This window comes from Nannobrachium achirus (genome assembly GCF_963921795.1).
Source record: "Nannobrachium achirus genome assembly, chromosome: 16".
In the NCBI taxonomy this organism is placed as follows: Eukaryota; Metazoa; Chordata; class Actinopteri; order Myctophiformes; family Myctophidae; genus Nannobrachium; species Nannobrachium achirus.
The window spans coordinates 26,721,407-26,748,625 of NC_137823.1; the positions used below are offsets into that span (position 1 = coordinate 26,721,407).

Below are 27,219 nucleotides of genomic sequence, written 5' to 3' on the forward strand. Positions count from 1 at the left end.
GTGTGTGTGCAGACCCCAGCTGGTGATATTGATGTTGATGTATTGATGTATTACCTTGCTTATTGGAAATGGATTAAGAGTGTCTGTTAAATGCCTAAATTGTAAGCACATGAGGCAGTAGTCCCAATTGCTTGCCGGCCTGGTGTCAAAAATTGCTATTGGTAATAGTGAAGCGGAATAATTTTCTATTCTTGAGACACACATACGGGCCACCATGTTTTATATAAAACAAAGCTTGCTCCATTGGAATCGCATTACGGAACGTACACGTTGTTACATTTTATGGGTTTACTCCGTCATAGCGCCACAGATGGTGAAGTATTGTAGTACAGCAACAACCCCCGATGTAGTGAAAAGTGAAAACGGGACCGCCAAATTTTAGAAACCAGAAGAATAGTTATATGCACTTCTACTCAACATATTAATTATTAAAATGTGTGTGTGTGTGTGTGTGTGTGCGTGCGCGCGCGCTTGCGCAACTGCAACGCTCTATACTGTCTCTTTCTTTGAACCTTAACAACATCCCACACTCCTCTTAGACAAATCCTCGGCTTAAAAAGTCTTTCCATTACAGCCTGCAGATTGAAGTCAAGCGGTCAAGTATGGGTGTGACCTGTCTCATCCACTCATCTCATTTCAGCAGGACTGATGGTCAGAGTCCTCTCCGCGCCAGCGAGGAATGCAGGGCATGCATTTCAAGTATGCCTCTACTGGGAGATGGTGCCAGGCCGTACCTACTGCTGAGGATGACGTCAGGCTAAATACTGTATATCGAAGCCGATATGTATTACCAATAACCGACTTAATCTTGCTCATGTAGTGTAATTGAATGATCGAGAAGCAGTATTTTTTGTACAACAAATCAACAAACCAACTATCTTTTTTAAATAATCGACTAAACTGAATAGGCTGATTAACCACTTTATTTGTATTAAAGAATTTTGGGGGCTTTTCTGCGTGTATTTGGAGATTGACAGTAAATGGGGAAAGAGTTGGGGAGTGACATTCCCGAGGCCTGCTGGGCTCGGGAATCGAAATCCGGGACTCGTTGTCCGGTTGCATCCGAGCCCACATATGATTGGCGGCTTGATCACTCAGCCATCAGCTATACTTTGTTGTTGTACAATGGTGGGATGCGAAAATTGCAGATCACAACATTGTGACGCATTGTGAGCTTGTAGATCTGCTATTTTCACTATTTATTTATTTTTGATGTTCATTTGAACGAAATCGAAGCAAGAGATCGTAAAAATTGTGATATTGATTTGAAGTCGTATCGCCCGGCCCTACGCCTCTCATGGGAGATGTGCAAGTCTGCACTACCTCTTTACTTGCACAGCCCAGCTGTCTGCCTGCACTGCAATGAATGGCAGTAAGTAAGCCTTGCCAAGCCATGAGGCCTATGCTGTAGGTACTGAAGCAGAAAAGAGAGAGCAGTAGGGACAGAGAGAGAGAAAGAAGCAAGACAGCTAGACAAACAGATCGATTGATGGCAGATCAAAAGAAGACCTTGCCTCTGTGTTTTTGTTTGTTCTGCACACGTTATGCATGACTCACCTATAGGCCAACAGAGCACCCATGACAACCAGCCTAAATATACAACATGCCATAAGCAGGGATGGGCGCTTTCCCGCAAAACTACATAATTACAAAAAGCGTTTCTCATGATTTTTGTGTCGAAAGTAATCCATTATGTCATCTACGTCATTTTCTGGGGTGGTCTAAAAGCCATTTCTAATCACAGTTGAAGGTAACACCGGCCATTTGCAATTGCTTCGACAAGTGACCCATGTGGGTAGCAGGCAGCCCTGGTGGCCAGAGTAGTTTATGTGACAACCACGACAACCTGGTTTGAAATTAACAGCAATTCCCCCGAAACATGATCTACCTGTGTTCGTTTAACTCAGAGTGTAAAATGGACACAGAGAATGTTACTGTGCACTGAAGACAGAAGAATGCATCTGCGGTGCAACTCTATCCTTTACTCGAGTAGCGGCTTAAACTATGGATAAGATTGAGTCTGTCTGAGAGTGGCTAAAATCTAATGCTGTGCTACCACAGTAGTCAGGGGATATCTTCAGAAATAGTGTCAAATCCTGGAATAAATTCCTTACCAAAAACTTTCTTCACCAATGTGTTTGTAAAGATGTCTAGTAACACATCTCACAAAGACAAAGAAAAATTCTGTTTCCCTAGGAGAATCCTTGACAGCTGCTGAAAGTTGGGGTCCCATTAAATTAACTATACAGGATAAAACACACCAAAATAAATATACTTTAAGTAGCATGTGAGGGGTCAAACTAGGGTTTTTTCATGATTCTGAATCCATTGCAAGCATTTGTTTTGCACAAAAAACATTCCTTGGGCTAAAAACGGCCCCACAAAAATATGGTTTAGTGATGAGTCATCACTTTTCACAGTTTTGTGGGAGCCGCCTTTACCCCAAGGAATGATTTTCGTGCAAACAAATGCTTGCAATGGATTCAGAATCATGAAAAAAAAACCTAGTTTGACACCTCACATGCTACTTAAAGTATATTTATTTTGGTGTGTTTTGTCCTGTATAGTTAATTTAATGGGACCCCAACTTTCAGCAGCTGTCAAGGATTCTCCAAGAGAAACTGAATTTCAGTCTTTGCGAGATGTGTTACTAGACATCTTTACAAACACATTGGTGAAGAAATCTTTTGGTAAGGAATTTATTCCAGGACTTTATAAGATATCCCCTGACTACAGTATTAGATGGGGGGTGGAAGGTGAGAAATCTCTCATTTCCATCTTCTCTGAGGGGCAAAGTCAGCCCTCTCGGTTCGCCTCAACAAGCTGCCCACACATCAAAGCCTGGAGACGCATTATGCATACATGTCTCGTTGAAGGCAGGCATCAGGTTGGCCCAGGAGTAACCGAGCCCCTGGCCCGGGAGGGAGGCACATGAGACAAATATGATTGGACAAGGCAGGGAGCTCCGGGGTCAAAGCACACAGCCTGGAACATGTGTCCCAGGGTGGGGGGAGAAGGCCCAGAGGAGGAAGAGGAGCACCGCTCGCTCTCTCTCTTGGTCAGTAGGGATGGGACGATATGAAAATGTCATGTCACGATTATTGTGACAAAAGAAATCGCGATTTACGTTGTTATCGCGATAATCAAAATCCATTATCCTGGGGCGGAACATTTGCCAAAAAATAGCCGATCTACAAGCTCACAATGCGTCGCGTTATAGATTTGTTAGAGAGTGAAAAAAAAACTGTATCAAGCACGAGCTTGTAGATTGGCAATTTTTTGGCAAAGAGATTTGTTAGAATGTATTAACTGTATCAAGTAAGTATATTATTATTAAGTACCTTTTACCAATTATAGAGGGCTTAAGTGGTACCGGATATGCAGCTCGGCAAATAAGAGGTGAATTCATCCCAGTGCATGACGGAGGACGATATCACGATAAATTAAATCTCCACGATACGATTATCGTGAGTGTTTTTTAATCACGATAAACGATAATATCGCGTATCGTCCCATCCCTATTGGTCAGTCAGCATTCCCCAGTTCTGTGCAACAAACCCTAATGAGGCTTTTCTCTGTGGGAGGGGATGAGAGTCCTGTCTGTGGGGATCAGTCTGGGTAGGTAAACAGCCAAAAGGGTGGATTCGGTCAAGCAACGCGTTCACCCCAGGGCTCGCTGAAGTGAAGTAAGCCCAGTAGCATTCGCTGCTCTACAGTCCCAGAGTACAGCGAGGGACAATAGAGCGTCTACAAAAAAACTAACAGGATTACATGTTATTTTGAAGAAAATCCGAGTCTATGGTGGGTTTTTCGAGCAGTTCGAATTTTGATCTTTTGAACTTCACAGCAACCCTGATTAAAAAAGAAAAGTATTGTCATTGCTCCAAACTGGACTGAAATAAATGTCAGATTAGGGTATGAGATTAAAAGAATAACACAGAGGTTGTGTAGTCAATACTGAGAATACATGACACGAAAGATTAAAACATAAACATCCAACATATATCTGGGATTGATAAATCTACAAAGTTAATACAGACTGAGGTAACCTGCTGAAAAGAGAAGGCAGGAGGGGGGAAAAGTCAATGTTCAAAGACATTCTCCCTCTTTCTGATCTCTCTTTGACTTCAGTCCACCTGAAATGCATTTATTCATTTTTCTGTTCTTTTTTTTTAACTCTCCGTGCCTCTCTTTTTCCTCAGGAAAACCGGGAAGGTGGCGGTTTGTAGCAATGCTCGATTTGAAAGTCAGATTGCCATATATTACAATAATGCTCTCTGACAACTCTATTGACTCCAGTCCACATATTTCAGGGGAGGGTAAACGAGAAAGGAGGAGGGGGGGTAAAATAGTGGAACTAATACACAACACCTGCTCCTTTTCCAGCATACCCCCCAGTATATCAAATATACAAACAGTGACAGCTGCGGCGCAGGCCCACAAAGATAGCGAGGCTCCAGGGCTCGGAGATACCATGCCAAAGACAGCAGAGGCGAGTCGTTCCAACCGGGCACTTCTTCCACTTCTTCTTTATTCGTGTTCTTCTTCCTCCATGGGGCCCTAGCCAGGTCAAATAGCTGAGAGCAGAGTGTAATGGTCAGAGCCTGTAATATTTCACATATGACTTTTGAGGCTATCGATTCCTCCCATCTCCAGGCCCCGGGAAAATGGGGGGGGGGGGGAGGACGAGAAAAAGGCCCCTATCAGGGAGCCTGCTTTCAATTACGAGGTCCATAAAGAGGCTGAGATAGGAGCCGACGTGATGAATAGCCTCCGTCCGAGATGCCCATGATAGGATCCATGCCTGGGTCTGCGGATGCTCATGGCTGATGCCTGGCTGTCTCATCCGCATGCCAGACCCCGGGCCCAAGACCCCCGGACCCCAAGCTGGGCTGCGGTCAGACAACAGCAATAATCAAGTTAATCGGGGAGAATCAGCAAATCAGGCCGGAGGATTAAGGATTCATCCATGTGCCCTACGAGCAAAGATTCCTGATCACACTTAAAGAAAGGTATCAGGGCCTGTGAGACGTCCCACTCAAGTGACATTAGCCTAGTTTTGCTATTTCAGAAAAGAAAAAAAAAGAGCCTAATGACATGCCCAAAATAGGGTTAATACGGAAAGTTTAATACAGGACATACCATATTCTAACTGAAGCTGTACTGAAGGGGAATTTAATAAAAAATATGTTTTACACCAAGTGCAAGCGCAACGCCCTTGGCATAGCAAAACCTACAAAAATGTAGAGCTTTGTCTTTTTCCAGCTCAAGTAATAAGGACAAATGTGCATGTAAGCGTTTTTGAGAAGTTTAACAAGTCCTCATCAACGCCGGAGGAGTGATTTATAGAAAGCCTGCGAGATAGGGAGAAGTGTCAGCCAGGAGATGGTCCGTTTAATAGATTCACAGGGATTTAGCATTGGGGGAAGGGCTGTCATAAAATGTCTGGTTATTCATCGGATCAAGAGAATAATTTCGTCAGTGAGTGGAGGTCAAAGGGAATGTAAAGAAATCTAATGGCTGGACACTGGATTGAGTGCACGTTAAGACTGCACGTGCGTACGTGATACAGAGGAAGTAGTAAGGTAACGCTAATTAAAATAATATAACAAACAAAAATATATAAAAGGAGACTCATCTGTTTGTACACATCGCATGATTGCATTATATGAATTGTATTCATTTAAACGTCCTTCACAATCTTTATGAGGCTTCCTCACTGCCAGCGTTTATGGACACAAGCGTGACATGCTATGCAATCCTTTTAACCTTCCTTTTAAGGACATAAAGAAAACCTACTTCCATCAAAAACGGCAAGATTAAATTGGCTCCAAGCTCTGCCCTCTGACGGAGAAAAAAATGTGATGGTTGGGGGGGGGGGGGGGTACTTAAGAATCTAAAGTGGAGGATCTGATCTTTAGATCCTCACACAGATCAAACCAATCACACAGCCAAAAATGGAACAAAATGGACCTTTCCGGGGTTGAATTAACACTTTTGCATGTGCAGTCCTCACCACATGTGTCATGTTCGAGTGCCATGTAACTGGCCTTGAGAGCTAAAAAACTAAAAGTTCTGATCATTTGGTTTTGTTCAATCACTGACACATCAGGTCTTTATTTAAAACATGCCATAGCTCAACATCTGCTACACACACACACACACACACACACACACACACACACACACACACACACACACACACACACACACACACACACACACACACACACACACACACACACACACACACACACACACACACACACACACACACACACACACACACACACACACACACACACACCATAACAATGTTTCTTATGATATTAACCACCATGCAAGATGGGTTGAGGAAACTTGAGGGCCTGTCTACCCACGGAACAACAGAAAAACTTGAATGTTTTCATTAGACAGGATGCTCGCGCAGCGACAACGTTTCCTCAAATTTGGGTCCACGGTTGAGATACAAAACAAATGAGACAGTGACAAACTCCATCTTCCTTCCCAGCGCCAAGAAGGCATCTCGCTCTCTATCCTAAATCACCGTCCAATGCTGCCAAGCAGCCTGACAGCAGTAAAAGAAAACAAACACACAACCACAGCAGTCTGAAGTGTCTCTACAGACAGAGAGGGAGATCAGGCATGGTGGTGGTGCCATGGGGTCCACGGAGAACTAGGCCTGTCACAGTTATTACACAATCGTCTAATCGCAATCAGTTGACATAATCGCAACAATTTTGTCATAATCGTTTCCATGTTGAAAAATGCTCATATATTTTCAAAAGACATTCTCAAAAACAGTGGAAATAGCCGATCGACAAGATCACGACGGGTTGCATCGCGACCCGTTGTGATCATTCCACTATCAATGATCTTTTTAAAGTATAAAGATATTTCCACTATCAATGTTCTTTTTAAAGTATAAAGTTGTCAAATATATCAGTCATTTCTTAGTATATTTAGGTTATGTGTCTTATCAGCCACGTGCAACTTCAAAGCCTAAAAACCAAACAGAGATGTACCGTAATTATCAACGACAAAAACACAATTAAATCGTTAATGACAATTATGAACTCCTGATGCCCTTAACTCTGTGCCACCCTGTGGAGGGAGGCAGGAGAAGGAAAGGGGCTCGTAGCTGGACTACATGAATTATGATCATGAATTATGATAATAACTCTGCCTGCGTTTATGGACACAAGCGTGACGTGAGGTTGTTTTTTGGCGAAACCGCCACCAAAACGTGGATTTGTTCTCCCAGCTATGTGCTATGCAATCCTTTTAACCTTCCTTGTAACCCATTAAGACCTAGAATTATGTTATATATACTTTAGCTATTGAAAAATAGCAGATATACAAGCTCATAGCGCGGCACCGAGCTATTTTTCAAAAATAGCAGATCTACAAGCTTGCAGCGTGGCACTCGGTGCCGCGCTGTGAGCTTGTATATCTGCTATTTTTCAATAGTTAAAGCATAAAATAATGGTTAAAGTAATAATGGAAGGAGAAGGGCTCATAGCTAGACTACCTGAATTATGATAATACCAACTGTGAGGTAGCTGTGAGGTAGATTATCAAATCAGAAATTGGACAAGAGGTCATTCGGGGTAAAAAGGGGACACTGGCAATGATTCCCCTAAACTCTGGTTCAAGTTATGTTTGCCCCAGTTTACAGGGGCAAACATAAAGTCAGCAAAGCTCCCATTTTATGTCTTATGTCAAATACATTTAACATTACATTACGATTGTCATATGATATCTATTATGATAATAGGTTACATACATTTGTTGTACAGTTTTGGTCAACACCTGTTAAAAGAAAATGCTTTATAAATCAAATAGACTTATTTTTCATCCTCTACTACTGAAAGAAAAATAAATTGCATGTTATTGTATCCTTTGTGGAAAAAGTTAAAGTGCTCCCACATCAGCAATAGGTACAATGTTCTTTAGCTTCTTGCCAAAAAATACAGTGGGGGAGATTATGAAATAAGCAGCTGGACAAAAGGCTTTGTAGGCCCAATGCTAAGGGAGATATGATATTCTGTGGGAATAATTTTTGAGGCAATGGGGATGAGTAATACTACCCTGAGCAACATGGAATGGGGATTGGTAAAGGGAACAAAAGTGTAATAAAAATAATAGATATCATCATAATTGTCAAGAAAATTGTCCATCTGAATTTCCACCTAATATTTCACATGTATTGGAACTTTTAGTTGAAGATGAGTTAAGAGTTAAGATCTGTTTATTTGACAGGGACCTTGCTCATTAATGGACATGTCAGTTTTCACTTCAATGTAAATGAGCCAGATTTAGCCCGCTGTGGGCTAATTTCCATCTGCAGTCCCTGGACCCCCATTGGTGGTGATCAACCCCCCCAATCCAACCCTTGATGCTGAGTGCCAAGCAGGGAGGCATTGGGTCCCATTTTTATAGTCTTTGGTATGACCCGGCCGGGGAATTGAACCCCCGACCTCCCAGTCTCAGGGCGGACACTCTAACCACAAGGCCACTGAGCTGGTCAGTGAACCCCCGACCTCCCAGTCTCAGGGCGGACACTCTAACCACAAGGCCACTGAGCTGGTCAGTCAGACAGACAGACAGACAGACAGACAGACAGACAGGATCCCCATTGGTGGTGGTGATCAACCCCCCCAATCCAACCCTTGATGCTGAGTGCCAAGCAGGGAGGCATTGGGTCCCATTTTTATAGTCTTTGGTATGACGCGGCCAGGGAATTGAACCCCCGACCTCCCAGTCTCAGGGCGGACACTCTAACCACAAGGCCACTGAGCTGGTTTGAAGGATGAAGGATTGTGTGGACCGCAACCAGTGGTGGAAAAAGTACTCATATTCTTTACTTTTAAGTAAAAGGATCAATACTCCAATATAGAAATACTCGTAGTATAGTAGTAAAAGTCTGGAAAACAAAATTTAGTTGAGTAAAAGTACAAAGGTATTGGTAAAAAATGTACTTACTGTATAGTACCAAAAGTAAAACAAAAAAAAATGTTTGAAAATAGTCTAGGTATAAAATAAGGCTGAAGTGGTTAAAGTATGTTTAATAATATTATAATCTATATCTGTAAAGGAACTAGCAAATAAAGTTTTCAAATAAATGTAGTGGAGTACAAGTACAATATTTGGATCAGAGATGCAGTGGAGTAGAAGTAAAAGCATCGGAAGTTGGAAATACTCAAGTAAAGTACAAATACCTCAAACTTGTACTCAAGAACACTAATTACTTAAGTAAACGTACTCAGTTACTTTACACCACTGAAGGCCATGTTCAGGCATCACGCTCCACATGGTTAACCTAACAAACACGGCCAAACAAAACATTCAACCTGAATTTCAGAGGGCAGAACATTACTTTGGGACATGAGTATTGCAGAAGGACTGATTTAGAAAGCGATAAGCTGGCATGCAATACAGCGGCACTATGGCAAAACCTGTGCCAACATAGAAGTGCGCCAGAAATGAGATGCTAAGCAGCTGTTTTGACCAGCTGTCCCAAACAGTTGTCCAAAAGGGCAATGAGGGCAGGATGGAGGGACTCGAGAGAATTCTGATAAAGTCAGAGCAAGTGGGAGAGATACACAGAGAGATAAGGAGGGGGTGATGTGGAGGGAGAGCGAATAAAAATGTGAAAAAGAAAGAGAATGAGAGAGAGGGAAAGATGGTTTATTCTACCTCACCAATAGTGTGTTTTATTCAATCATCTCTTGTGTTCATTACACATACACTATTTAACAAAGCATGTATGTATATAAGTATGAATAGACATTGGACTGATCCATCTATCTTTCATTCTCTCTCTCTCTCTCACTCACACACACACACACACACACACACACACACACACACACACACACACACGCACACGCACACGCACACGCACAGGCACAGAAGTCTTCAAGCATGGTTTCACCCAAAGAGTGCCTTTAGGTTCAATTATTAGCTCAAGGGTACTTGAGCAGTGAAGGTGAGCACAGTAGTATATCGTTGGTGTCGGACAGAAACCTTTTTTTTTGTAAATTAGTGCTCTACTTGATCATACCGTCGTCACTCGCCACTCAAAAGTAGCAGATCTGCAAGCTTGAAATGCTGCTTTTTGAGCTTGTAGATCTGCTACTTTTGCTATTAGAATTTATTTTTTAATTTCAATCCTGAAAAGTAACAGTTTTGGACATCTGGTATGAGGCTTCCACCCGACACTCGGTTCACTCTCCTTTTCTTCCTAAAATGTGGGTTTGACTTCACAAGAACATCTGTTTTTATGTCCACATCTTTATTTGGTCCTCTCATTTAATTTTGTATTCATGGAAGTCAGGAAAAAAAATATTGGTCAAATCAAGGCCAAAATTATTTACAAGCTCACACAGCAGAGTGATGTACCGTGTCTGCAAAAGTTAGCTCCAGACCACCCCCTAGTGGCAAGATATGAACATTGCAAGCAAGTATTTCAGAATTCTACAGAATATAAATTAAGTTTGAGTATTGTGTCGTTTTTGTAATAGTAGTAGTTTTAGTAGCAGCAGCAACATCAGAAGTAGTAGTAGTAGTAGTAGTAGTGTATGGAAGTTAAGGGACCCAAATGCAATAACAGCTTTCTTGTGGTCTTTATCCTTTTAGTTGACCTTGTATCAGTGAACTGTAACTGTCCTGTACTTTTTCCTATGCAAACTTCTAATAAAGATTCATTCAATCAATCAATCAATCAATGGTAGGTAGGAGTAGGAGTAGTAGTGACAGTAGGAGGTGATATGAACAACTGAACGTTTCAGAACATTGTTCTACTTACTGTGAATTCGCAGGAAGACCTCTAGGTTCAGGATTCCTTATTTGCTGACAGCGATGGAGTGAACTCATTCCGCAACCTCCTGGAATCCCTGATAAAAAAAGAGCACATAGTCAAACATAACTAATAACCAAGTACATTTACTCAAGTACTGTACTCAAGTGCTTTCGATGCTTGTAGATTAGATTTGTCATTTTGTGCAGTAGATCAACTATTGGTCACGTATAACAGGACTTTGTAGTTTCTGCAACAAGCTGCTATACATTAATATGGGAAACTAGATACATTGTAGTAGTCAAGTCATCCATACTGTTATAATGTGATGTCATAGACGGGTTTCTTGCTTACAAACATTGAGACTAAATGCACAGCTGACTGTATCATGTAATCAATTCTGTCCAATCCCCAAACCTGTTGTTTTGGGGAGCGCTGGTTTCATTGGCTAATTTTGGTACAGACCCTGCGCACGCATCTAGTTCTTATCAGTGTAACGTGGACCAGAAACCCGTCTATAGGCTAAACATTCGTAAGAAGCATCTTTATCTTGAAAGCTGTAGCAGGGCGGTCAAACCTTTTCTGATTAATTTAAGAGATGCTCATCATTCTTAACGTTCACCCATTTCCGTCTGTCTTTTGGGAAGAGTTATTTATACCAGTGATTTCAGCGAGGCTCCTCCAGTAGTTGGTTCAATAAGTACTTAAGTAATGTTTCTCTGCAACACAATGCACACAAGAGGAGAAACTGAATCATCAGCAGTGTGAACTAGGGGTGGGCAAAGAGTTCGGGCCACTACACGTGTGTATGTTGCACCGATCCGACCAGAGATCTCTGTATCTGTCCTTATCCCTTTTATGCCTATATATGGAAATCAGTGATGTCATCGGTAAACACCCATGGACATGGTGATATACCCACATATGGAGATTTCAGTAAAGTCAGTCCATGTCCCTATCCCATTTTGGGCGGGAAACCCTTTTAGTGTTTGTACCCTTCAGGGCGGGAACCCCTTTAGCAGCATGTTTTTGTAATCTTTGAATAAATATTTGATGTTTTTCAGAAAACTGATTTAAAAGGCGTTTTTTGAATCTGCTTCAGCCCTCGGTCCTAAATGTTTACTTGTGCAAACAGGCTGACAGAAGCTCCCTTCGCAATGGTCTGGTTCACGGACACACAGTTAAATGATGCAGACAGACAGGACAGCCATGTGAGGAGTGGAAGGCCACTTGGTGTATGGCTGCTAGGAAAGAACATCTCAAGGCCACAGGATAGCATGTGTAACTCTTTCTGTGTGTGTGTGTGTGTGTGTGTGTGTGTGTGTGTGTGTGTGTGTGTGTGTGTGTGTGTGTGTGTGTGTGTGTGTGCGTGCGTGCGTGTGTGCGAGAGTGCATGCGTGCGGCTACAAATGTGCTGTAGCTACAAACAGATACACACTCTTCGTGTAATGGGTGTTCGTGTAAGAATATTCTCGATTATGTCTGACTCTGTTACCGATTAAACACTTTGAAAATGGTGTCCCTATAACGGAAATGTCATTATGTCATTATAGGCAAAAATTTTCAAAGGAATCATAAAAATAGCAAGTATATCAAATTTACAAACAAACTCACAACGCATCACATTGTGAGCTTGCAGGTCGGCTAAATCCCCATGCGTCAACATCATACGACAGGGGTCTTCAACAGGGGGTCCCGGACCCCTAGGGGGTCCTCAGAGTTAGTACAGGGAGTCCTCCAAATCTTTGTGTGATAGAAACCTTTTTTCGACTTTTTTAAATTAACCACTTGAACCCTAACGTCCATATTCTGAGAACTTTAGCCAAAAATAGAAGCTCTACAAGCTCACAACGCCTCGTGTTGCGAGGCGTTGTGTTGTGAGCTTGTATGATCAGCTATTTTCAGCAAAAAGCTTTGGTGTAGAGGGGAAAAAGAACAAACTAAGTACAGAGTGAAAGTTCAAATTTACTAAGTATTGATGGTTCAAGTCGTTAAATATCTGAAAACACAAATTGACATGGATCTAAAATACACTGATGATCGTTGCTGTCAAACGATTAAACTATATGGAATCTATGAACAGGTGGTGGTGGTCCCTGCATGCTTCATCTCTCTCAACTAAGGGGTCCTTGGCCAGAAAACGTTGAAGACCCCTGTCATACGACAAAGTATAAAAATAGGCCTCATGCGGTCCATGTTGCTTATTAAAATAAACTGCAAGAAATGACAGACGTGTGGTGTAACTGCTCTGATTGTAATCCCAGGTAGTTCTCTTTAAACCCAAATGACCTGCTTCAGTCTGACCCATTGACCTAGTGCTCTTTGCCTTTCATTCTGCCACTCATGATTCTAAACACTGTTCGCTGGCCGTTGAGCCGCTGGTCACGTTCATATGACGCTGAGCAGCTATAAGTAGGGGATTATTTTCCTAATGCCTGTGAGAGAAACACTTCCAGCAACAAAATAATGGCAAAGAGCTAAGCAACGTCACTCGTGGACGGGTGTTTCGATCCATTCCCCAAGGCAGCACCATTGCACCTGTCTCTGTGTGACAAAAACAAAAGTGCAACAAAAAGCAAATACAGAACAAAAGAAAATCAATATCAGATTAAATTTGCAATAGTAATATAAAAGGGGGTGGGGGGGGTGGCCTTAACGGGGAAGTAAAAGCTTTCAGTGCTTTTTGTAGGACATTCCACTGAGTAGTGGCTGCGTAGTAGATTTTTACCATTTTAATAAGCAATTTGACAAGATGATTCACATTATTATGTTTGTGGGCTGTCTGCGCACGTCAGCCTGGTTGGCATAGGTGGTGTACTGGTGTTGGCCTCAAACTAGGTCTAAAAGGTGTTCAGGCAGAGGGCATTTCTGCAACCCTTGCCAGTTGCCAAGTGTGCTCATTGTGTCGATGATGTTAAACTGGTCTTCCAATTTGACTGTGTACTCTTTGTGAGCCCTTCTGATGTTTCTCTGGAGGGCGACATGCGGATAGTAGTACCCTGATTCCTGTTCATCTGAAGGCCAGAGAGTCCAGGTCTCGGGTTAGGATAAATTCTGTCTTTTTTTGGAAGGATGTCATCAATGCACTTACTGATAAAACCAGCGACTGTGTCTGTGAACTCGTTGACATTATTCCAAGAGGCGTGCCGAAACATCTCCCACTCCACTTGCTCAAAGCTTGATTGTAGCATAGATCAGTATCAATGGGCCTCCTGTACGTCTTTCCAAGCTAAGGAGTACGTCACAGCACGGCTGAGAAAGCATTCGCTTTGCCATGCAAGCAAGGAGGTAACCTCAGATGACTGAGTAAAAAGTTCTAAAAACCTAATTTGGAAAGCTTGGTACAGTAGAATGTGTTCCATTTGTATTCCAGCTCTTGTGGGCTAACACACAATGAACTCAGTATGCATAATTTGATTATGTTTATAAGTGCATTTCAGCTTCCATTTGATAAAGCTGCACTATGTAACTTTCCTGTTCTATCCTGGACTTGAATGCACTTGGACTTGTCTCCAGCGAAGGGCTGATTTTCCTTTTCTTTTCTTGTCTTTCTTGTTACCACTGATATAGAATAAATAGAGCCTGCCTGCTTGATCTGAAGAGAAATGCATGTAAGACCAGAAACAGGATTTTGTCAAAGGCCATGTCCAACCTAGGTATCTAAATGTCTCAATCGAACAGCAGGAAGACCAAATACAACCACCCAAAGTGTACAAGTTATATTGTATTAACAGTACTCTAACATACAGACCATATACCACCATATCTACCATTGGACAAAATAACATTTTATTCGCACACAATAAGTTATAGAGCTTTAAGAAGAAACCTGTGTCTGAAGCGTATTTCTATTTGTCTGCAGTAGTTACTGGATGCTTTCCCATGTGTTTAATCTGATACATAAGTTTAAGTTTGATAATGGTTTGGATTGGAAGATAAGTGAACATGCCGTTTTAAAGTGCGTAATTGTGCTTGTGGCCATGGACCGCTTCCTGTTTGTGTCCTCACTGCCAAGTTCATAATATTCTGTAATGAACGAGTGTTTGAATTGTGACAGGACTGAAGGAATGTTCACGGTTATAACACTGCTATTAAAACTGATGAGCCCATTCTGCAACTTCCCGATATAATACATGCACTGTTTACTGTTATATGATTTTTATACCACCATTTTACGACACTTATCAATGTTGTGCTTTCTTGGTTTTAAATCCTATTAGTAGACCTTGCATCTGAACTGTTCTGTCCTGTGCTTCTCCTATGCAAACTGCTAATACAGTATCCAATCAATCAATCAATCAATCAATCAATCAATCAATCAATCAATCGCTCTTAAAATGTAATCCATGCTTTACATTGAAAATTGCCATCTGATGAACGTGTATGCTCCAGACAGAGAACATATTCGTAGCTCCTAACTGGCTGAGTTGGGGATTAAAACAAGCAATAAATCAATCAATCTTCATCAGTATTATTGTATGGCCATGTGGGGGTACATAATACTTATAGGGTCTTGTCGCGTCGAGGCTGTAAGGAAATCATCACATTACATCCTGGTTATTACATGATTATTATGATTAGTTCAAAGTTGTGATTTCAAAAACGTTTCAGCAGGCATCCATAAAGGCACACAACAGATGTGGCTACACATGAGGTGCAAAGTTCATGTAGAACTAAGAACAGACTCTATCTATAAATATGTGTTTATATCGCTATCGTGGCTACAGCGACAGAGTCACACAATTAGGGGATGTTCATGAAATAAGCTAATACTCGAATGTAACCTACTGCTTTGGCATTGAATGTAAGGTGACAAATTAATTAAACGTTACCATTATTGGTTGGGCCCTAGCCTATACAGTAGGTTATTAAAAAAACACAAGTGATTCAATGATGAGAAAAGTTCCCCACGGGTATTAGTACCCATTGCAAAAGAAGCAGGGATTACATTGTCATTCTCATAGTCCAGGGACCCCCGGGGGTCCTTGAGGGAGTTCCAGGGGGGCCCCAGCTAAATGATAGGAACCAAATGTACCCATATGGGTCTATAACTCAGAGTGTACAAATGAATGTTAACATTCATTTGTACACTCACAAGTTAAATTGACATTGATTTTACAACATATTGGGTTCTCAGAGATAGAAATGTAATTAAATGGGGGTCTAAAATGCATGTCAAACTGGGGGTCCTTTGAATTAAAATGGTTGGGATTGGGAATCACTGCCGTAGAAAATCTTCTCTTATGGGGGTCCCTAGCATATCTTTTATAAATGGGGGTCCGCGCTTGCGGGCTAATAAGTGTACATTTGGGGGTCCTTGAAAAGGTTTGAGACCCACTGTATAAACAGACCATTGCAAAACACAATACAACACAGCGCCAACTTGAACTAGTCAGAGAGGTGCTCTGCTCTCTCTCTCCCTTCACATCCAGTGTGAGCCTAACGTTAGCAGGGTCGCTAACGAGCTAATGTTAGCCTCGAATGACCATAAAACAGCTGGCAACAAACAGCTGCATTTTGCAACGAAAACGTACAACTACTTCCCAACCCGGGCGCACCAGACAGTAAGCACTACAGCGTTTCAAGCAACAAGCGTGCAAACGACAGGCTTTTCTCACAAATGAAAGGGAGGAAGAACGGAATCCCCTTACTTTGTTTTTGTCCTGGTGATGTCGCACCGCACCGGGGCATCAGACCATGTTGGGTTGGGGTGGGCAGCAGCTGCGCAGCCAGTTCTTTTCTGACTGCACGGGAACGAATTCCTTCAGGAGAAGAAGGTAATAGAGATGGGACGTCCGCGAACGAATCGAGTCTATTGAACGGCTCTTTCAAATGAGCGATGGGATCCGTTTCGCTGGAGCCGTTCCAATTTCTAAACGAACAGTTGTGGAAAAAGTAGGCTACAAACATTTTTTTACTTAAAAAGTAGCAATACTGCAATGAGGAATCACTCTGTCACAAGTAAAAGTTTGGAATTAAAATGTACTCGAGTAAAAGTACAAAATTATTAGTACCAATAATCAGGCCTGTCAACATTGGACAGTCAGAATCCAGGAGATTAATTTTTTGGGGGGTGCTCGAAACTCCCCAACCGGGGTCTCGGGGTCCTCCCCCCAAAATGTATTAACAGATAGGTCTATATATTTTCCTGTGTTCTGTTGAATTTTGTGCATCTTTGATACATTATTTTATCAGGCTTGCTTTACTAGCATGGGTACAATTTCAGCCTTAAAATGCCAAATAGGTGTACAGATTTGATGACTGAAGCTAAGTAAGACATCTTTAATCATGACATCTTATCTTTAAGTCATTAGTTAAGTGAATATCTGTTGCATTGCCCCCATCCCTAAAGCGGGGGGTCTGGGGGTCCTCCCCAGAAATCTTTTAGATGTAATTTCCTGTGTTCTGGTGAATTTGGGGAGTTTGATACAAAATCCAGGAGAAATCCAGGAGATTCCCAGGAGATGGGGTCAAAATCCAGGAGTCTCCTGGGAAATCCAGGAGCATTGACAGGCCTGATTATAGTAGATAGTAGGCTAGTAGGCCTACTCATTATGAAAATTGTCCCAATTCACAAGTTTTCCAATGAATAAAATGTAGGGGGAAAAAAACATTTGAAAATAGCAGATCTGCATTGCGTTGTGTTAACTTGCAAACTTAAAGGAGTAGTTCACCCCCAAAATGACTTTTTTTATATTGATTAGTCACGCCATGGAGAGTAGAGTTCAATAATATTTTTTGGTTTTTGTCACATTCCTAAGACAAAATGTGATAACAATAAATTTACCCCCATTGATTCCGGATGGTGACCCGTTTCGAAACGGGTCACCATCCGGAATCAATGGGGGTAAATTTACTCGAATCAAAATTTTGTCTTAGGAATGTGACAAAAAACAAAAAATATTATTGAACTCTATTCTCCATGGCGTGACTAATCAATAGAAAAAAAGTCATTTTGGGGGTGAACTACTCCTTTAAGTTGCGACGCATTGTGAGCTTGTAGATCGGCTATTTTCAAATGGCCAAAATGTATATATGGCCAAAATGTATAGGGTTGAAGTGATTTGTAATTTGAATCAAAATCTACCAAGTGACAAGTAACCAAAATGAGTCCTTTGGTTTTTAACGGCTCTTTGAAAGGAACGGATCCCAGAGATCCGGCTCACTTAAAGGAACCATAAATCCCATCTTTAAAAGAAATGGATCGAGTCTAGATATAGACCCCATAGCTCGGATGGACGGGCAAACTGTGGTTGGCCGGATGGTTGCATAGAGCTATAATAATAAGGGATGGTTGTCGTCGGCCAGGCAACGAGTGTTATTTCTCTTTCGCATCCCACATCATGCCATCTATAGAAGCGCGGGGTGGACTGGACTGGGTGGGAAACTTTGATGATGGAGTCAGAGGGCCACTATAAACTTCATATTTTCTCAGGAATTGAGTACAAAAGGACCCCAATGCAAACAAGCCATTGCGCTTTGTGGTCTTTAATCTTTTTAGTAGACCACCTTGTATCTGAACTGTAGCCTACTTATATTCCTATGCAAAGTATTAAACCAAGCAATCAATCAATCAATCAATCAATCAATCAATCAATCAATCAATCAATCAATCAAACAAACAAACAAACAAACAACTCCGGGAGGGGGGAGGGCGGGCTCATAGCATCACCAGTAGGCTATAACACTGTAAACACTTGTAAACTAATTAAAGGATGGATAACATTTTGCAATTATTAGCCCATTATTGTATTATTACTACTGCTGAAATTGTTGCTGTTTTTTACTTTCTTTCTTTTCTTGTTAAAATAAGGGTTAGCTCTATCGCATGAATAGAGCATCAAGTACGCCGCCCTGTCACTCCAGCTCTTTAGTAAACAGAAAATACATTTTCAGGTTTACAAATTTCATCCAATTAGGAGGGAGAACTCCTAGAGGATACAGGATAGGCTACACATAAGTGAAATGAATTGGAAACTAGAACTGCTCTCTGTCAAGGTGCCAACTTGCGCCTTGTCCAGAAGTAGGCCACGTATGGCCTACTTGTGCGCCAGCAGAGCACGCCATGAGGTGCGCTCACCACTGGCATCACCAGGAATGCTGGTCCCTCATTGGTTGTTAATATGCTGGTCTCTGATTGGGCTACGGGCTTAAACACCCAAAGCTACCTAAATACCTACATATGCAGCCAAACGCAGTAGGCCTACTTGGGCGCTCTGCAGGCGCAAGTAATATAAATGGGTAATATAAATGGGTTCTCTTTCATTTCTTATTGGATCAACTTGGCCACCCACCTGTAAATGTATTTAATCATTACCAAACAGTGAGATGAGAGACCTGTTAACATCTATAGGCCAGTAGCAACAATCAGAAACCCTTTTTATATATTGGGCTTTTCTGCTTTTTTATTTATAGCTTGATGTGGTTTGACAGACGGCAAAAAGGGGAGAGAAACACGTATGAGCAAAGATCGCCAGGAACGGGACTCGAAGCCATTATCATTGGGTATTCCAAAGATCTAGCTGTATCAGTATCACCCTCTTCGTCCAGCTTCCCTCCCCGATACACAGGCCAATTGTAGACGCCCGACCAAGCTGGGTGCACCATGGTGGATTCGTGCTCACAACCTCCATGGTGGTAGCCAGGGACTTTACCACTGCGCCACCCGAGCACCCAGATTCCCCACTTTTGCAAAGCTTTCCTATTGGGCCTTTGGTACATTTTTTTAAATTTTGACCCACTGTACGAGTTTGACATCTCTGCCTTAAATCATGCCTTATAGCATTCGATGGTTTATATCAGTCTATGGTCATCATGCCCATTGAAACCGAAGTAACACATCCTGTTAAATGGAGGAAAAAAAGGGAATATGACTGCTTTGTTTACTATTCTTCAAAGCATAAAATGAATTTAATTAGAAATTGGAAAACGAGTCATCCATTTTTATCATTTGGGTTTTATAAACCAATAGGCCATTTGCCAACCATTTGCAATTACTTTTATCAATGTTTTTGGGTTGAAGAACAAAGGTCAGGGTAAGGTATATTCAGACATTTTGAAACCAGAAACAGAAGTGACTTTTTACAATTGAACAGAAGACAGACAATCGGACATGTCCGGGTATCATCAGATGATACATATTTATTTTCATTCAAAAACTAAACGTTTGTCTATTGAAGAATGCATGTTAGCATACGGTACATGCAGTCGGTTGTTTTCCCATTTGAAACCAAAAATACAAGTGGTGTTTGTTTTTCGTTTTTTAAACCAAAATCATGTGGTCTACATGATTTTCCAAACGAAAAAGGAAAAAGCCACAAAGAAAAGAGAAACTGTGACATTAGTCTTCTTGACTAATTTGTTTCTTTCTCATTTTGGGACACCTCAGCTCAGCTTCTCCTGAGGTCAAGACAAGTCTAAAGCGCATGGCCTGGGGTTTGGTGCTGTCAGTTACAACCAGCTCCTGTCCATCTATCAGTCCCAAATCATTCAGTGTTTTAGACAGATTTGGCCTCGTCCTCTGTTCGATTGAAGCAACGTTTTGTAAATACAAAGTTTTGCTCTTTCCTTCTTCCACTGTTGCTGCTATAGCAGGCACTTTCATTTGTAAGGCGGGCTCCTCAGTCAGGTAATCAAGCACCTCCTGCAGCTTGGAAGATGAAGAGAATTTCAAGTCCAGAGGTACCTGGCTGCAGCTTGGACAGTTGTCCTTTCGTTCGGCCTCAAACTTGTAGGTAAAGATGCTGTCAACATCATTGAACAGCATGTAGTTGTCGAGAGGCACGTAGTTCATTGAAGCTAATTTGAATACCTCTGTCGCGCAAGCCGCTGCAATAACTGCATTTGTGGACGCCACAGCTGGGATTATCCTCTTTACAACACCCTGAGTGAGTCTGTAGGTGACTCCTGTGATACTGAACTCTCCTGCCCTCTCCAGAGACCTCTGGTACACCCACTGGATGTGCTGTGGGTCGTCTCCATCCAAGGCCACTTCATCTCCAAAGGGTTTATCTTTAGGCCAGAGCAGCATGCGGACGTACTCAACACAGTGTTCTGGCAACCGTGGCATGGAGGCTATTGTGCACATGGGGAAGTTGATCTGAGGTGGGTAAAGCTCCAGGGTGCAGTCGATGCAGGCTGACATGCCAGGTATAATGACTCTCGCGTTGCCTTTGAAACCTTCAGTCCCTCCGTCAATTAAAGGAATGATGGAACCCTGGTTCAGGACCCCGTCCTCATACTCCAGCAGAGACAGCACCATACCATTTATCCACCTCCTAGCAACTATAGAATCCAGTCCGCAAACAATGATGCGGAATTCTTCGTAGAATGTCTGATCAAAGTCTTGAATTTTCTTGAAATGGGGGACAACGCAACAACCAGGAATTCGAGTGTTAATGAATTCCGCTGCCACCTCTGCCTTGGGCCGACCGACATCTTTAGGCCTGAAGAGAAACTGCCTGTTGAGGTTCGAGACGTCAATTGTGTCCATGTCAATCACATCGATCTTGCGGAACCCTGACAAAGCCAGGTCTTTGAGAAGCTCACATCCAAGGCCACCGGCACCAATGACTAGGACTTTGAAATCTAAAATATCCTCCAGTCTCTCTTTGCTGGCTTCAAAGTCGGGATGGGTGAAAGGCCCGCATCGCTCCAGAAACTTTGTGATGTGGTTCCATCTCCCCTCCCATTCACTCTGAACTCTGATACCACTATCCACCACCATTGGCTCATCTGCATTCTCTCTGTCTCTCCCCATGTCTCTCTGTCCAGATCTCAGTACTTCGTTCTCCAGCTATCGGAGCCTCCTTCTTTCTCTGTCTCTCTATATCACGAACAAATCCGTCTAAAAACATTCCCCCAACACTATATTGGGTGACCTGATCTCTGGTCTGATGATTTCACATGTAACACAAACTGTTGCCGTGCATCAGAAGGCATGTTTGGTAATTTCAAACATTATATATAGGCTACTAGTCCTGTGCCCGGGGGTGTGTGATGAGGGATTGAATGTTGGGAAGAATGTCCAGTTGTGCAATACCCATTGTATCCGTCTGTCTGGCTGGCACTCTTTTATGCCCATATATGGTGTTCCGTGTCCAGGCCGGTCTGTGATGTCATCTCCAAATTTGGGCACTGTAGTGATGTCAGTCAGTGATGTCAGTCAGTGATGTCAGTTGGACTTTGTTGATGTCAGTTGGGCATTGTTCAAAGACAAAATTGTGTGCACATCACAAGCCTATATTCAGTAACAATGTAACAATGCCAGTTGGGCATTGTTACCATGTGTTTGTCCACGGACACCTTGAGATGTGAGCTTGTAGATCGTCTATTTTCAAAGTGTCGATGTAAAGTGCTCATAGTAGTCACTTCTTTAGTTCCTTTGGGCTTGTTTTTTGTAGACCTGGTTTGCTGATTTTTGCCAGACCCAGAGGGTCGGCCTACAAAAGGCTTTGTCTGTCGGTCGGTCTGTCTGTCGGTCTGTCCCTCTTTTCCTCACTGTGCACACACAGGTGACGGCACTCAAGGCAATCAGCCGAGCAAGGGAGGGGCAGATGCGTGTGTGTGTAACACACACACACACGCACACACACACGCACGCACGCACACACACACACGCACACACACACACACGCACACGCACACGCACGCACACGCACACACACACGCACACGCACACACACGCACACACGCACGCACTCACACGCACACACGCACGCACTCACACGCACGCACTCACACGCACGCACGCACTCACACACACACACACACACACACACTCATACACAGCTGCACCCCTTCCTTGCATTCTGATTTTCATTGCGGGTCTGGCAGAACCAGGTGACCTGGTCTAGTTCTTGCTAGATCTGTCAATCAGTGACAGAACCTTACCACTGGGGGTCGCTAGATCCACATCACTGGCTCATCAGGAGAACCATCCAGATTCATTACATAGTTCCTTAGCCTCATAGCAAAAGTCATGTTTATCTGCTTCTATTCATATCTGCCTAACTCTACATTCCTATAACACTGCTGCTTCGCCCCGGCTAATTGTCTCCACCAGCCGAAGGCATGGGGGAGAGTATGTTTTCCTCTCCGTCCGTGCGTGCGTCCGTGCGTCCGTCCGTCCGTGCGTCCTCGCAGTTTGTGAGCGCCAAATCTCAGTCGCCGTTGGCCCGGTCGCTGCCAAAGTGAGCACACACATTCCCTTGATGCCAATCTAGAACCTCTGCCCTAAATTTTTCAAATGGGCCTTTTTTAGCGCCAACTAGTGGCCGATGTTTGCTAAACCCATTTCTGTGCACTACTCTTACAGATTTTGTCCAAAAATCCTACAAATCGGTAGGCAATATCTCGACAGTCATGTGATCGACACGGATCTGTCCGATTTTGCATATTCCATCCTGATTGGCTAAGATTGGCTTCCAAAGTTTGTGGGATTGAGCCGTTTTGAACAAAAGGCCTCAAATCACAAACGCAAAGTGCAATTATCATGAAATCGCGCACACACGTTCCCACTAGGCCAAGGAAGAAATGCCACTTAATCTTTTTTAATCAGCCTCATGGTGGCGCTATAACAGCCCGATTTGTGGTAAGGATCTGTAGAGTTGCAGACAAATACTGGACTTGTTTGGTCGAGACTTTCCCACATCTGCTGTGGAGTGGTTCTAGACATTCTAGACATCTTGCAAACATTCTCTCTGTCACTCAGTGCTGACATCCGCAAGGATCTGCCAAACATGACATTATTATAGGTATCACCTTCATGATCACTGTCCCAGTTTAGCCAGAAGGCCGGCAAGATGAGAGACCGATTGTACAACAGTAGTTGCAGATCCAAAGAGGAGAAGGAGGTTCTACTGTATTTTCGCTCCCATGAAGTGTCCAGGATATGGGGTTGGTTAGGCGTGGTAAAGCTCGTACTTCGATCTACATGATAATCATAAGCTGTTTATTTATATTCTTTGAATTTCAAAATTGTCTTGAGCTGGATATCTCTATAATACATGAAAACAAACCACACTTTTAGACAGAGCCCTGTGATTAAAGCGCTCTGTCTAAAAGTGTGGTTTGTTTTCATGTATTATTGATAAATACATGACTCATACAATTGAGAAATTCAAAGAACGTCCTGACCTGACTCCGGTCCTGTCCTGTCCTGATCTAATACAATTTTGAAATTCAAGGTTAGCACCGCTCAATAATTTTTTATGACATATTTAGGCGGCCTAAACGCGTTCTAAATCAGAGTTAACCAATCGAGTGCCTATGTGACTATGACATCATGGACAGATCAACAGAATCGAAGTGTTTCATTGGTCTAGCGGACTCATGTCATCATCATTTGTGACATCATGGTTTTGGTAAAAAAGCGGTCTATAGGAGCGGTTAGCACTGCTCAAAAACACAAATTGACAAGAATCCAAAATACACTGATGATCGTGCTGTCAAACAATGAAACTATATGGAATCTATGAACAGGTTGTGGGGATCCCTGCTTCATCTCTCTCTCAACTAAAGGGTCCTTGGCCTGAAAACGTTGAAGACCCCTGGCATATTTGATAAACATAATATTTGGCATGTACATAATATATATCGTTTCTGTGTGGGGGGAGGGTGCGTCAGCTAGGTCAGGAGGTAACAGGGGGTGAGCGGCCAAAAAGGTTTGGGAAGCGTTGCCCTAACCCTGACCCTCCTCAGTGCCGTCACTGAGCTACAAAGGCCCTCTTTTCCCTGTCCCTAAACACGGCTAAACAATGATAAACTAAATATTCTAGGTTATTAAATCCCTACAGTGGCAAAAAAAGGCTTGGGTGACATTTCAACCTTTCAAGGGAATACTCTATACCACAGCCACGGGGATTTTATCTGAGATCATAGCATTCAACGTTTACAAGAAAGTGAGTGAACAACAGGTAACAAGGAAGGCAATGAAGCGATTCCAGTTAAATGATACAATGCGATATGTGGGCGGCTGGGCGCATACGGATGCTTAATATACAATGCTATGACGCAAGACCCATATGTCATACGCCGACGTGGCAGTATTTAAAGGAGAATTTCTGTGAAAAACGACTTTCCTACCTTGAAAAGTATGTTTTTGGAAGCAGTTGTTTGGTCCAAAGCAGCAAATTACTCAATTTTCGATCGCATTGCATGTCTTACCCTAACACGTCCATGGCCCCATACAGGACCGCGTTATTCAATCATTAATCTTTTTTTTTTCCCGCTCGAAAGTCCATTTTTCACTACATGCCAGTAGCATATGTAATGCCTAGAATGTGTATCATCTTCTCTTTATATCCAGAGCCACCATTATTGCTGTAAAAACCCGTCTCTCGCGAGACTTCCGGAGCCCGTTTGCTTGCATTAGTGCTATTAGTCCTATACCCGTGGTCGGGTATAGGACATGCGATCGAAAATTTAATAAATTGCTTTGGACCAAACAACTGCTAGATCACCCTGGAACTAAGCTTCCAAAAACATACATACTTTAAGGCTGGACTACACCAGAAAACGCGCACGCACACATGCGCTGTCTGTGCGTGTGTGAAACCCCATCAAAAAAGCACAGCCTGCTCATGTATTAGGAGGGTATTATGAGTCACCAGAAAGAATAATGGGTGTTTTTGATGATCTAAATATTGAATCAAGCAAATTAAAATCTGTTCAGGGTGTTCATAAAAACCCTGATTAGACAATAAAATGACCAAAAGTTTTTTTGAAAGTGAAATATCCCTTTAATTCCTACTGTGGCAAGTTCCCACATCGTTGCTGTCGGCAGAAAGGTCAGGGTACTAAAGTATCGTTCGATTTTCAATAGGAATTCAATTTAAAAAAATCATTTTTCTCTCAATTTTTTAATTTTCCAGCTCCCCATAAAATCAAATATTGGTTCATTTTTCCAATTTTCTAGCTTGCAAAAAAATCAGGAAAATGCTTCAATTTTGCTTCAATTTTTTAAATGTGTGATTCGTCTTTGTCATTATTTGATTTGGAACCGACAAAGGAAAAACATCTTTAAAAAAGGTATTTTTCATTTTTTACCACATTACGAATATCAAAAAATTGACCAATTTTTTAAATTTTCTAGCTTGCAAAAAAATCAGGAAAATGCTTCAATTTTTTAAATGTGTGATTCATATTTGTCATTATTTGATTTGGAACCGACAAAGGAAAAACATCTTTAAAAAAGGTATTTTTCATTTTTTTACCACATTACGAATATCAAAAAATGGACCAATTTTTCAAATGTTCTAGCTTGCAAAGAAATCAGGAAAATGCTTCAATTTTTTAAATGTGTGATTCGTCTTTGTCATTATTTGATTTGGAACCAACAAAGGAAAAACATCTTGAAAAAGGTATTTCTTAATTTCTTACCCCATTACAACAATCAAAAAATGGGCCCATTTTTCCAATTTTCTAGCCCACAAAAAAGTCAGGAAAATGCTTAAAATTTGCTCAATTTTTTGAATGTGTGATTCATATTTTGGCATTATTTGATTTGGAACCGACAAACAAAAAATAGGCCCATTATTCAATTTTCAAGTCCAGGAAAGAAATCGTCATCATGAATGTCACGTGACCACGTGTCAAGTCACATGGTACACAACTTCAAAATAAAAGCTGTAGGCTAGTCTAACATCCAACAAGTAATAGGATCAACATGCAGGCAGGCAGGGGGTCCATGAGGGGTTTACAAGGGGGTCCATGGCTGGTTCCCAAAGTGTGGTTTGGGGACCCCCAGGGTTTCTATGGCTGGTTCACAACAGCCTGGTACACGTACAGCCATGGCTGGTTCCCAAAGTGTGGTTCGGGGACCTCTGGAGGTCCATGACGGATTTCCAAGGGGGTCCATGGCTGGTTCTCAAAGTGTGGTTCGGGGACCTCTGGGGGTCCCTGAGGGGTTTCCAAGGGGGTCCATGGCTGGTTAGCAATAAGTGTGTTTAATTGCGACCGTAGTAGGTCGCAGTTACTTTTACACTCTCTACTATCCAAACCTCCACCAGCCGTCAGCCTGTCCTTCCCTCCGTCACGTCACTCGTCACACGTCACACTTTCCCCCTACTCATATCTCCGCCACCGTTGCCCCGATCCATGCCAAAATTTCCATACAAACTCCTTGCCTGCCAAACTACAACCTCGAAGGACCCCCGGAGCTCCAGGGACCCCCAGGTGTAAAAAATGACCAAATGTGCAAAAAAGACCACCCCAAAGGGGCTGCTCACGGGGAATTCCCGGGGACCACCGACTCCTGGTGCTCCAGAACGGATGCAAAAGTGGTGGCGCCCCCAGTGGAGGACCCCCTCCACTGCAGCTCACATAAAATGCCTTAACTCGGGCTAGGAGCGACCGGGAGAGCCGGGGCCGGTACCTATTCGTCCGCCTCGGCAGCGCGGAGACCCCACCTCTCATTT

General features: G+C 42.5%; 2 protein-coding genes across 2 annotated transcripts in view; both read right to left on the minus strand.

Moving 5' to 3' along the window:
* disp1 (dispatched homolog 1) overlaps positions 1-16,533 on the minus strand; it is a 167,808-nt gene extending 151,275 nt beyond the window's left edge. Inside the window, exons 1-2 of the mRNA XM_080744251.1 lie at positions 16,453-16,533; positions 10,811-10,898 (exon numbers count right to left, since the gene is read on the minus strand). The gene's annotated coding sequence lies outside the window, so the exon portion shown is untranslated. The remainder of the gene's footprint in view (positions 1-10,810; positions 10,899-16,452) is intronic.
* A 3,608-nt stretch (positions 16,534-20,141) lies between these two features.
* LOC308300933 (NEDD8-activating enzyme E1 catalytic subunit-like) lies at positions 20,142-21,527 on the minus strand (the record flags this gene model as incomplete). Its single annotated transcript, XM_080744830.1, has 1 exon — positions 20,142-21,527. One exon carries the CDS (start codon positions 21,525-21,527, stop codon positions 20,142-20,144), a length of 1,386 nt encoding a protein of 461 aa, XP_080600956.1.
* Between the last annotated feature and the right edge of the window lie 5,692 nt (positions 21,528-27,219).